General features: G+C 36.1%; 1 protein-coding gene across 2 annotated transcripts in view; it reads right to left on the reverse strand.

The window, feature by feature from the left end:
• Window positions 1-13,306, reverse strand: part of TANC2 (tetratricopeptide repeat, ankyrin repeat and coiled-coil containing 2) — a 382,196-nt gene that overhangs the window by 4,265 nt on the left and 364,625 nt on the right. Inside the window, exon 27 of one of the 2 annotated variants that reach the window (XM_081344806.1) lies at window positions 9,069-11,027. In XM_081344806.1, coding sequence (XP_081200932.1) covers window positions 9,086-11,027 — 1,942 coding nt within the window. In that variant the 3' untranslated portion in view covers window positions 9,069-9,085. Of the gene's footprint in view, window positions 1-2,381; window positions 11,028-13,306 lie in introns of those variants that run through there. The other variant, XM_081344805.1, reaches the window with a different exon arrangement.

Genomic DNA, 13,306 nt, shown 5'->3' on the forward strand with positions numbered 1-13,306 from the left:
TGCATTTTAGAAGTTCTGCAAGAATACCATTTGCTTGCAAGCAAGAATTGGTGGGACCATAACCTAGGAAAATCATTGAAAATGAAGTGCTGTGGGACTTTAAAATTCAAACCTAGGCACCTGCCACTGCCACATAGCACCCCAGACTTAGCAATTGTTAATAAGAAAGAAAAAGAAATCTGGGAAGTGCAAGTACTTGAAGAGAGCAAAGTAAAAGAATTGGAGAAGATAACAAAATACAAAGACCTGCAACTAGAAATAAAACAACTGTGGCAAAAAAGGAAATATCGGTTGGAATAGGAGCCTTGGGTGCAATCCCAAAACAACTGGAGCACCTTTGAATAACATCGGCATTGACAAAACCACTATTAGTCAATTGCAACAGGTGGCTTTACCTGGAACAACTTATATCCTGCAAAGATACCTATAACACCATCAAGCATCAATGTCTGACTACTCCAGGACCCTGGGAAAGACTCAGGCCTCTGATATTACTGGAGAATCAAATATCTGCTACAACTGTGGGAATTTCTATGCTATCTCCAATCATCCCCTCCAAGCTTTAAGGACATTTAATGCAGGTAGAAACAACTATTGTTTCTCACCTGCTGATGGAAAGAGAAAATTCTGGGTTATATAACCCACAGAAGGAGGCAATTAGTTTTATAGGCAGAAATACATTGATTTAAGAGATCAATTTATTCAATTAGAGGGCAATGATGCTTAATGATGTATTAGAAATATGTAGATCAATATTGCATTTTTTAATAATCATGTATCTATTTTTCTGGACTTGTCCCTCCCTGTGACTCTAGCATGCTGCTCAGTGGTCAAAGTTATATACTTTAGTTTGGCTATCCTGCCTTTGGATTAGCACGTGGGTGTACATGTGAGTTTTGTGAGGAAAGCTCCTCAGATAGCATAAGCAGATTGAGCCAATGGATGTGTGCAGGTACATCATTACAAAATATCATATTTAATGCCCAGGTCATTTTCTTGAACATTGTACTAGCAATAACAAGAGCAATATTGACCTGCTTTTTGATAAAGCAGTTGAAAGAATTATTTACCTAAGGCTCTAAGAGAGGCATCTAATCCATGGCCCGCTTTGTTAGCCCCGGGCAGCTAATAATGCAGCCCCACAAGGTAGTAAAATATTTAAAAATAAAGGAAATTTGATATTTATATACTTACCTATGTCATATATTTTATATGCATCCCAAAACAATTCCTCTACACTCAATGCGACCCAGGCAAGCCAAAAGGTTTGACACCCATGTTCTGAGGAGCTAAAAATACTAAATAAATTCTAGGTCTCATATTGCATATGAAAACATTCATTTTCTAGAAATTTCTTGATTTTTTCCCCAAATATTATATATCACATAGCATTTTAAAACAATTTATTTTCTGATATTGGCAATATCCTTTTTGTTTGGTAAATAAGTTTGATATCAATAAATAAGTTCCTTTAAACTTTTCAATTGTTTGTGGTTAACATTACAAAGCACAGCAAGGGCCTTTTGTACCTCAATCTGACAGTTATTTGGGACCAAATGTGTTTTAATTAAACATTTATATTGCAATGAATTTGATTACTATTCAGAATTTGATTATAACTCAGATGGTCTGCACACTTAGCAAAAATGTTAAGTACTCCAGAATCTTATATTTATTTTAAAGGCTATGTAGGGAATAAATAATACATTCATAGCAGATGTGGGTATGGAGAAATATTCATATGATTTTCTGAAGAACAAGTAGAATTCATAACTGACATATGCTGAAATACAATACTGCAATATTGTAGTGCCATACTTTCTATTATAGAGTAATCTCAGCTCTAGTCTTTGTTCCTATAGTCAATCTGTGTGTGCGTGAGAGAGATTGTTGTCTGCTAATTATTCCCAGAATTATGCTGTTTTTTTCATTCTTACACCCTCCCCGTTATTATCCAAATGATTATTACTTTAAAAATAAACTAAAATTCTTCATACATTATTTTATGATTAAATAGGTATACTAAGATGTGTGTACACATGACTTTGTATTTACAAATGGGCAAATAGAACAAAGCTCTGTGATGACGGGATTGAAAATTCATTTGGTACACATCTGGAAGAGAAACAATCTGTTTTGCACCTTCCAAGATTATGCTCAAATTAGAACATATTGAAATATATTGGAACATGATATCTTTGATATCAGTTTTTTTCCAACTTTATAAAACACTAAACTAGTACAGAATCTGCATTCACTGTTATGCTGATTCCTATTTCCGAAATAGTTATATATAAATATAGAAGTGGGACAAAATGGATTGAGTGAACCTGATAGGCTGCTGTTACTTGGCTAGTAGTGATTAATTGTACAAAATCATTTTTATTAACAGGTTATGCAGGAATTTGATCTAATATCCGTAAAACACTTGCAGCATATTTCTCATTGGATTAATAATAATAATTAACTACATGTACTTCAGAATGTTATGAAATTCCATTAAATAGAATCTTGCTAATTTTTTTTCTATCACGGCTATACTTCAGTTGTATTTTGAAAACAAAGACAAATCTAGTATTTTAATATATGCAAAAGAAACTGATTGATATTGGATAAAATTATGTTGGTAAAACAGATTGGCATTTTTTCAGACATGTTCCATTCTATATCCACTCCAACTGAGATAAAAAGTCTGAATTAGATAAGGAATTTTGCTCTGGCAAGCATTTCTTTGAACCAATGCTATAAAATAGAGCCTTTGTAACAAGGGAGTGATACATTGCAAGAAGTACACATAAAGGATTATTTGTTAACTCAACAATTAAAGGATAAATTGAGATAGGAAAATTAATGGAGAGTGTTTTTTCCACTCCATGAAGTGTCAGAATAGATGTGTTGAACATAGTAGTCAACCACCATTTCCAAGTATTAACCATTTATAAATAGTACATTTTAATACATACAGTTCATTGTACAGGTTACAATCTGTATACATTAGGGAGGGGCTGAGGATAATGCATTCTTTTTGAACTTTTTCCACGTCTATCTCACAGCTTACATGTACAGACAATAAAACTCTGCTCAAGCAAATACAGTGAAGGGAAAGAAACACATTTCTTTCCTTTATACAGGGGTGGCCAAAAGTATTAAACAACTGCAGGGATTTGTGCAGCATCCCTGCAATAAAAGATCACAACTGTGTGGTGATTCAATATATCAGTAAGAGAACAGAACATGCAATTGAATATTATACTGTACAGGGAAAATCTTTACATCAGATTGATAGAAAAAAGGAAAAGGAAAAGGAACTCAGTATCTTTCCAGCAAGTTGGCAAACCAGAAAGATTTAATACAAAGGAATGTGTGTTGCTGTACAGAGGCAGACAAGGCAGGCAAAATGTCTCAATGCTCATGGGAAAGAAATTGTTATGAGAAACATATTTAAAAGCAAAACATTCATTCCCTGAAAATATATCTTCTATCTAAACATATTAATGCCTTGCACTCTGTAGTAACAGTAAATAATGGTAGGAAATGGTCTCAAGATCTGGTAATTGTTCAGGTGGAATAAAGTCAAACTGTCTCAGTTCTCTCATAGTCTTTGTGATGGCAACAAGCAAAAAGCATTTAAGTGTCTTCCTTTTTTTTTTACTTCCAAGCAAGACTTCCAAGCAAGCAAAAAAGTGTAGAAGCTCATTCCATTTTATTAAAAGCCTCTTGAATATACACTTGTTTGAAATGCAAAAGCAGTCCTCTGTTTCAAACAAGTGCATATTCATATATTATACCAAGATCATAATCTGAAATAGCAATTAGATAATACTGTGTTGAGGTTCTATAACTGAATTCAGTTACCATTACACAAAATAGCCTGCTATGAAATTCAGCCCTTAATATGATTTTTCTTGTTAGGGGAGCAATAATAATCCAACAATTATATTCAAGTAATTAGGGAGGGGAGGCGCAGTTTAGCAATCTACCCCTTTGTGCTTGTGCCTTAGTTTGTCCTTTCCTTTTCACAGCAACCATAAATTCAGTGAAGGCATCTAATATGTAAAAATAAGTATACTAGGTTTTGACCCCTCTAAGCCCTTTTAAAAAGCTGAACTCTGAATAGCTGAAGGTCCTGAAACTCCAGTGTTAAGTAATGGAAGAGGGGGAGAGAGATGCAGCTTGCCATTCAAGAAATTACTATGGGCTACCTTAAGGAGAGAAGAAAAATTTCTAGGCACAAAGTGTTTTTTTTTTAATGTAAGGTGCAGAAAAGCTGGCACTTCGGTTTTTATTATATGATTTTCTATGGAGATCATGAACAGTGGAAATTTGTTAACTCCTTTCTAAGGCCAAATGAACAGCTTGGGATTTCAAAATGGATGCATTTTTGTTCCTTTTTTTAGCCCATTAATAAAATATGAAAAAAATAAACATACTACCTTCCTTCCTTGCCCTCCCCATGATACTTTGTACTTCACTGAAACAGCAAAACAAGTCCTATTTCCTGTTATTCTATATTTTTGAGAATCTCGAAGAAACTCTTTTTATATAAGAATAAATAATTGAGCCATTTACCAAGCTAGCAACTCTCTCCCCTGGAACAAAACCAAACTTAACATGTATTACATTTTCTACATTATTCTTAGGACCTGATAGCAATCTTACTTGGACCCAGCTTAACTAATTGTTTCAAATTCTTAGAAGTCAACATTACAGTACTAAGTCTCCACAGACCTCTAGAAAGCAAATTCAGGGGCCAAACAAGACAAAATTAATGTGTGAATGCAATTAACATGGCCACTTTTTAAATATGACTAAGCAGTTAAGATGAATCAGTGAAGACAGAGAGGAAGTAGCTTCCTCTTTCTGCCAGTTAAGCTGTTTTACATTTAATAGGAAGCCTCTGTTGATGATTTTGGAGAGGTAATTTTTGTAATGACCTTAGGAAAGGGAGGAATAATTCAACTTCACTTAAGACCGCTTAGGCTTCATATTTTTACTAGAATCAGTGGTACATCTTGGACAGCCAGATGCTCAGTAAGTTAGCATCTAGATTTTTGTTCACAAAAATATCCAGTGAGCAAAAAAACTTTTCTGCAAAGCCCGAGTAACACCATGTGGTGGATTTGGTAATGCAAGCATACATTCACAGTAAAAGTCATATAGGACTTGAGGCTGTGATTTATTTGGTATGTTGATTTCATAGAAACTAGTTCTGAAACTCCAACTTAGGCATGTGATGTGCACACATGTATAAATAAAAAAGATTAGTACAATATTTTTGCATGTCTTTAAGCAAACAAAAAAGCAGCATGGCAGACCAATTTGTAATGTGGTATTAGCCACTCTCTCTTAACTATCCTGAGTAGAAAAAAAAACTTCATTTGAAACTTTTTCCAAATGAAAACAGACAATTAAATATATTATTTTGTGCTGTGTTATATCTCAAGACAGTATATGATAAGCAATAAAGAACTAAGCTGAGAGCAAATCCAAATGGAATTCTTCTCTGGCAGATCTTCAGAGAAATATGTCTTTTATTTCATGTGAGATGGTTATTTGTAACTAAAAGCACAATGATTAAGCCTCAGATGCACCTAAAGAGAATTACTGGAAGAACACAGCATATTTTTCTCTTTGTACTAAAAATGATTTCAACTTTTGAGGCTTATATACAATGTCAGTACTTGTGCTGTATACCTTGAGTCGTTGCTTTTTTAAAAAAAAATATTGAACGACAAGAGCTTTTTGTAATGTTGGTACTATTTATGTTTAAATAACCATTACTGATCGTAGAAACAAATGCAACTATAAAGTGCACCCAATTTACAAAGAACAGGCTGCAAATCCATAAGTGCAAGAATCCTGTGAAATCACAACAAAGTACTGTTAAGAAGGGACGGAGGGAAAATTTTGCCCAACAGAAGTAACAGATGCCTCTTTTTGGATGAGTATGACATTTCTTTTACTGACTCTCAAATGTCAACAATTATGGCACAGGGATCCCTATGACAATGAAAATGGAGCCAAATTCTTGAAATTATCAAGGTAGATACATTATGATTCCATCTACCATATGACAGAGATGGTTTATTAGTTATTTTTAATTTTATTTATCAGGAAAGAGTGGATAATACCTCAGTGCACTTCAGCTCATCACATGCACTGTGGTACAAGTGACTATCTAAAGGCCCAAAATCAGAACATTATTATCTGACCCTCCTCTGTCTATTGTGAGAAAATGGGTTCTAGCTTTTCCAAGATATAAGCCAGACAAGTGCAAAAATGTTTTCAAAATAAATCACTGATAAACATAACTTTGTTGATGCAAATTCCAGTTTTAAAGAGCTTAAAATTGAAAATAAGCATTCTTAATAAAGCAGGAGGAAAGTTTTACAAGACCCAGAATCCAAACCATCTAGGAGATAAAAGAAATATGTGGGGAAAGCAGCAGTGGCGTTATCTATTCTGATAATAAAAAAAGCAAATATAGAGTTGCATCTTTAGATTTTTTAATGAAACTTTTCCTTCACTTCTCTCACACTCCTGCATCATACATACACATTCACACTGAAAGAAAAGAGGGAATGCTATTGATGGTTTCAGTAAGTTAAATAAAACTGAACAATGCTCCCAGCTCTTTGAAAAAAAGCATTAGCAAAACATCTGAGATTCTTTGACACTAGCATGAATCAATCAGAACAATAATTTTCTATGGCTGTTCTACAGAACAGCAAATTTTGTACTGTGACCAATTCTGCAGGGAAAAAAATATGTGCAAAAAGTTATAAAGAATCAAAATCAAAGTAAAAGTTCAGGTAATCCTAGATTTACGAGCACAATTCATCTCAACATTTCCATTACTAAGCAAGGTAGTTATTAAGTGATTTATAACCTTTCTTGCCACAGTTGTTAAGTGAACTACTGCAATTGTTAAGTTAGTAACACAGTTGTTAAGTGAATCTGGCTTCCTCATTGACTTTGCTTGTCAGAAAGTTGCAAAAGGTGATCACATGACCCAAGAACATTACAACCATCATAAATACCTGCCAGTTGCCAAGTGTCAAATTCTGATCATGTGACCATGAGGATGCTGCAACAGTCATGTGAAAAACATTTTTCAGTGCTACTGTAACTTTGGTTATTAAATGAATATAAGTCAAAGACTACCTGTAACTCTTGGAAATGCTACATTCCATACTCAGAGAAATATGGCAATTTATAATAAGGATATAAGAAATGACTAGGGAAAAATAGTGATTAAAATTGTTACATTGATCTCTTTACCTTTCTGAGCTTTTTCAGGAGACAGGAAACAAAAATCAATCTTATTTTCAAGGTGGAATCTTTAAGGATTAGTAAAAAACGTCTTTTATCACACTCTTCAATTTATATGAAGCCGGAATACAGCATTTTAAAAAAATAGTGTCATAAAGCACAGTGGAAGTGTTCTGTATTTTAAAATCACTAGGATAGTTAAACAAAAATAATGAAGAAAAAGGGTCAGGATGCTAGCTATCCTGATATGAAAAAACTTTTTTTAAAAAAAAGTATAATTGTCATAAGTTGATAAGATCAATTTAACCTCTGAATGATCAAAATGCAGAGAAGGCAAAATGTTATTTCTTTTTTGGCCTGATTTGTGTTTCTGCCCTGGAGATGAGCTCTCCATAGCATTCATTGATGGTTTCTTGATTCATATATTCATTCATGGAATATTCTTCAACCCCTTGGTTTTCTGGCACCTTCTCAACTCACAAAATTAGCTTTTGTGAGCTAATTTAAAGTGCTTTCTGGAAATAGTATGGATTGAGAATATTTGCATCAAGTGTGTGCTACATTATTATTTTCTCCTTTGAGATTACTGGCTTCATTAACTTGCAGGAATTATTAATCATTCAGCCTTTTTCATTTGGATTGGAAAAGCAGTCCAACTTCTAAAACCAAATCATATAACTCAATAGCAAATTACTCCAAAATATTCTAAATTATATTATGCCAAAACTAGAGAAAAATAAGTACACTTGTTCTAAGCGTTTAACTTCAAACGCATGAAAGAGTGAACTTCTGTAATCCAAGAAGCCTTGTGAGAGAGTACCAGTGCTAAATCTAGGCCAGGGGAATTAAAACTACCATTCAGTCAGTTCCTCCTTCTTGGTTCAAAGTAGAGTTTTTTAATTTTAGATACCCAGATAGTACTCCAACACACACACTCCTCCCAGGAAACATAAGCAATGGTCAGAGATGATGTGAAGTATAATCCAGTATCTGGAGAACCAATGACTTAAAGCATTTGGTTAATTTTTTTAAAAAATAATTAATCTCTGCAATGTGATTTGTTCCAACAGGAAGACAAGTGCACTAGAAAATAGGCTGGATATCTAAGATACAGAATGAAATCAGCACTGACTGTTGGACTGAAGTGGAGAGAACTTTAATTTCTCCCTGAATATTTGTTCAAATGCCTTGGAAAAAGTAACACATTGTTTTTCAAAGCTGGTACCAACAAAAGGATAAGGGAAGATGCTAAGAATAAATAATAATGTGATCTTTTTTTAAAAAATGCAACCCTATTAGAAAGCAGACTGGGTTTTATGCATAGTTCTTCGTTAATACGAAAAACAAAGACCCCCATTCTCACAGATTAATGGCTCTTTGGACATAATGACCTACACCAACTGAAAAGTGTAGTTTCCCAGCAGAAATAAAGGTCAGTACACAAAAAATAGTCAGACTGTATTTCCATCAATTCAGTTTTGAAATTAAAACTTTTCTTCAAAGAGCTGGTTACTTCCCTTGAGTGTGTACAGAATTTGACTCAGCCCCCATACTATACATTTAATTAACTAATTGGCAGCTGAAAATTGTATGGTGCTGGCTTTCTCTGAGGTCAGCTGTGTATAGAAAAGAATTTGGAGCATGTCTTGGACTGCCTCATTATCATACAGAAAACACAGGATATCCCCTGGGTGGTAGTCTGCTACTTAATAAAAATCTTAGAAAGGAAGAAAAAACAGCAACGTAAGATGTGAATTCAGCCAGGAAAAATGTGCCAAAAAATAAAAGGCTCTTACTCCAAGATACATCCATTTTAAACATTAGACTCCACAAATGGTCTCTTTGGTTTGATTGGGGATGTCTGCCCTTGCCTGGAGTCTCTGGAAAGTTGCCTATAGAGGTTGTCCTGATATGCCTGTGCAACAGGCAATGTCCTGGCCACCTTAACATCAGGATATGAAGAAGTTTGGCTAACTCTTTCAAGAAGATCTCCTCTAGAGCCATTGGACAAAATTCCATGTGGACTGTAATAGTCATCCTCCAACAAGTGGCCATTCTGTGCATTGTTAGTTTTGTTATAAAAGGCAAGGCTGCTGACTGAAGAAGGTGGACTGAATGTTTCTGGCTGAGGAAGATTTCCAGGAGATGTAGGGCTTATAACGGTATCCACTGAAGATACAGCCCAGGTTCTGCTTTGTTGATGTAGGTGAGGATACTGCTGAGTCCGGGCTGTTTTATCTATGATTCCCATGAAAGGTGTTGTCCTGGAACGAGCAGGTTCACTGGGATAACCACCTTGGGTTGGAGATACTGGGGAAAGCTCATCACATGATCTGTCATATGCTGGCTTAAGCGGAATCTCCATCTGCTGAACAGAAGCAGAAGGGCGGAATGGGGGAGTCAAATTGGGAGTAGAAGAAATGCTATTGCTAGAAGGGGAAAATCTGAGACCAACACTTTGAGAATGAAGCAGAGGTCTTGGAGTTGGTGGATGAGGTTTTATTTCATTGGAATTTAATGTAATGGGTCTTCGTATCAAATGGGAAATGTCAGGAGAACCAAGCTGACTAGAGGGTAGAGAGGAACGTTCCAAATCAAGCTTTGCATGACAGACTGGATAGTAGGAAGCTGACTGACTCCGCCCAATCTGTGGGGTTTGACTATATCTCATCCCACCACGATAAGCAGAGGAAGGTCTTTGTGGAAGATCCTCTTTAGTCAGCCCTCCATGCTGACAGATTGCTCCTGCACTCAGACTGGCTTGAACATGCTGCACAGGTCGCCCATCTCCCACTATTCCCCCAATAGAGGTCTGATATACCAGCCGATTTTGGCCCCCAGTCATTTCTGCTAATGAAGACTGAAACTTGCTGGCCACAGAATGGGATACTTGGCCATAAATTCCTGTTGGGATTACAGTATTACAATGCCCAGCTGAACTTGGCTGGTTGCTTCTGACAATCTGTGCCTTGGCAGGCTGCAACCTATGTCCTTGCTGTGGAACTGCAACAGGTAGTGGAAGCATCTGGAAAGATCTCTGTGTCATTTTAGAAAGTGGAGATTTAGGTCGACTAGGAAGCTGAGTGATGCTGGTTTCTTGCTGGTATCGTATTGGTGAACCCGACTGAGCTCTGTAGACACTCACACTATCTGCAGGAGGGCTGGCTCGATACTGAGGGCCTCTACGAAGGGGTGAAGGAGGTGGGCTTTGATAATCCTTCCCTTGGCTACCAATTGGTGGTGGACTAAAATGGTAAGAGGAGGGCTGGTGAGCAGGAGATGTGTGTGGTGGACTAGGCCTATAATGAGAATTCTGGTGCGTTGGAGAAAGTGCTGGTGAGGTGGGTTGATATCCTTGCCTTGTTGGTGATCCTACAGAATTATTTGATCTGAAGTCAAAGACCTGATGTGAACCAAGTGGTGAACTGGAGATGTAGGAAGAGTCCCGGTGGGCAGGGGAAGATGGTGGACTTTGGACAATGGGCAATGTTGGGCTAGGTCGTGACTCTGTCTGCAAGCCAACAGAAATGTTTTCTACATCTTGTTCAAGATATTCTTCTTCCAAGATATCTTGTACTGCATACAACTCTTCTTGCTGTGTTTCTGATTCAGATGGTGCAAGGGGTTGTTGTTGTAGCTGCACCTGTGTCTGTCTGCACTCTTCTTCTACCCGCATAAGGAGCCGCTGGATTTCACGGTTGTTTGGACAAAGTTTGATGGCCTCATTCAAATCCTCCAGTGCTGCTGAAAACTGCCTGTTTTATCCAAAAAGTGACAAAATTAAAAAAAACAAGAGAGTAAAATTTACTCTGGATAACAATGGCTTTAATATGAGTCTGGTATGCATAAAATTGTAGCTAGTCGTGAGGAGGAAGATTTCCACATCTTGCAAACAAGATTATTCAGCCTTGTGTGTTTCTTCTATTTAAGAAACAGACAGTATTTCCAAGATTGCACTTGGTAACAAAGACAATATAAATATATTGGGGTATTTCAGATTTGTTGAGCTCTGTTCCTCCACTATTTTAGGTCTGAGCATATGCCCGTTTAAGGCTCCAAACAAAAGGCATACTCTGGACTGCTTTCAGCCAGTGGATTCTGTTCTGAATATTGCTGTCTTGGAAATGAAGAGAACAAGAATACGACTGTGTCTGACAAAAAATAATCCCTCACAAGCCTTTGCCTAACCTATGAGGAACAGAAGGGTGGGAAATTTCAAGGGAGATGGGTTGTCATTTACAGGGACACTGGTAGATTTTGAAAAAAATAGCAATCTAGTTGTATGTTTCTGATTGATAGAGATTTATCTCGACACTTTTGATGCATTTTGCTTTCTTGTTCAGTTTTTAAAACACACAAATGTGTTTTAAAAGCATAAAAACTATTGAACATCTAAAGTTTGACCTATACTGATTGTTGATGCTGGGAAGCAAGAAAATATTTTTTTTTCTGTAGACCCCAAGAATCTGAACGAGTGGTAGTCCTTGAAATTAATTGGGTTAACTGTTTGAACAACATATTGCCAACTCTGGAAAATCAAATAAAACAGCATAAATGTGGGAAACCATAACACTGACTTGCAGTTTAGCTCAATTAGTAGAGTTCTGACTGTGGAATGAAATTTAATTACAACTAGGAGAGACCCAGAGAATGGTATAGAGCAGCCCAATGGGACATTCTTGAGCTAAGGAGTTAAACTGTGGGATTTTCAACTCAAACTGGCAGAAAGCATACTCTTGTTATCTTAGTCAATGAGCTGATCAAATAGGATAATAGTTTCTGAAAGATAAAGCTCTCCAATAACTTCAGTATTCTGAAACATAATCCCACCTTAAGCACATGAACTGGGCCCACTGAACATTAATCATAACATTAATTTATATATATACAGTAGTGGCCAAAATTATGCAAACCTTTTGGGAAAAGTGTATTTTTGAGGTTTGATGGCTAATAACACCACTTTTTTGGAGTAGTACCATAAAATTATGTATCAATGGAAAGATAATTTAATCAAGAATGTAATGCAACATAGTTTGTTCAGTTATCTGTATTGTATTCTATGAAAAGTTATAGCCAAATAACCATAAAAAGGAAGCACAACTTGCTTAGGTTGATATCAGGTAGCTTTTCTTCATCTGACTGTAGCCAATGAGCATGAGTGTTTAGAGAGCCAATCAGGTGTCATTTTGTTCTGGCAATGAGCCAATCAGATCACAGTAGGATTCAGCTATTGATGTCATGCATTGAAGCTGAGAGGACATTTGTCAGTATGTTATGTGATCGCTATCAAATTGGTTGGGGATTTTCCCCCCTTTCATTTAGTGAGCTTGTAAAACATAATAAAATTAAAGTAACGGTGCAAAGAGTTGACTGGTTGCCCAGAAAGCTATGTAAAATAGTATTATTAAGTGAACAAGGCTACAGTTATAAAGAAATTAGAAGAAAAATTGGTGGAAACGTAACCAAAGGTGGCATTTCTACTGTACACTTTTCCCAAAAGGTTTCCACAATTTCGGCCACTACTGTATGTGTGTGTGTGTGTGTGTGTTGTGTGTGTGTGTGTGTGTGTAAATTTGTGTTATGATTAATGTGTTGTACACAGAGTATTGTGCAAAGGTTTTAGGCAGTTGTGTAAAAATGCTGTAAATTAAGAATGTTTTCAGAAATAGAAAGGTTAATACTTTATTTTTATCAATTAACAAAATGGAAAGTAAGTGAACAGAAGAGAAATCCAAATCAAATCAATATTTGGGGTGACCACCCTTTGCTTTCAAACCAGCATCAATTCTTACACTTGCACAAAGTCAAAGATTTTGTAGGACTAGAATCAGGTATATGATTAACCAATTATACCAAACAAGAGGTTAATGATAATCAATTTCATATGTGGTTTATTAACTGAAACAGAAACAACTGTGTAGGAGGTTTAAAACTGAGTGAGGGACAGCCAAACTCTGCTGCTAAGGTGAGGGTGTGGAAGACAGTTTCATGTCGCAGGTCATGCACCATGGCAAAACTGAGCTGCTTCAGCAAG

The sequence above is a fragment of the Vipera berus genome (genome assembly GCF_964194415.1).
Source record: "Vipera berus genome assembly, chromosome: Z".
Classification (NCBI taxonomy): domain Eukaryota; kingdom Metazoa; phylum Chordata; class Lepidosauria; order Squamata; family Viperidae; genus Vipera; species Vipera berus.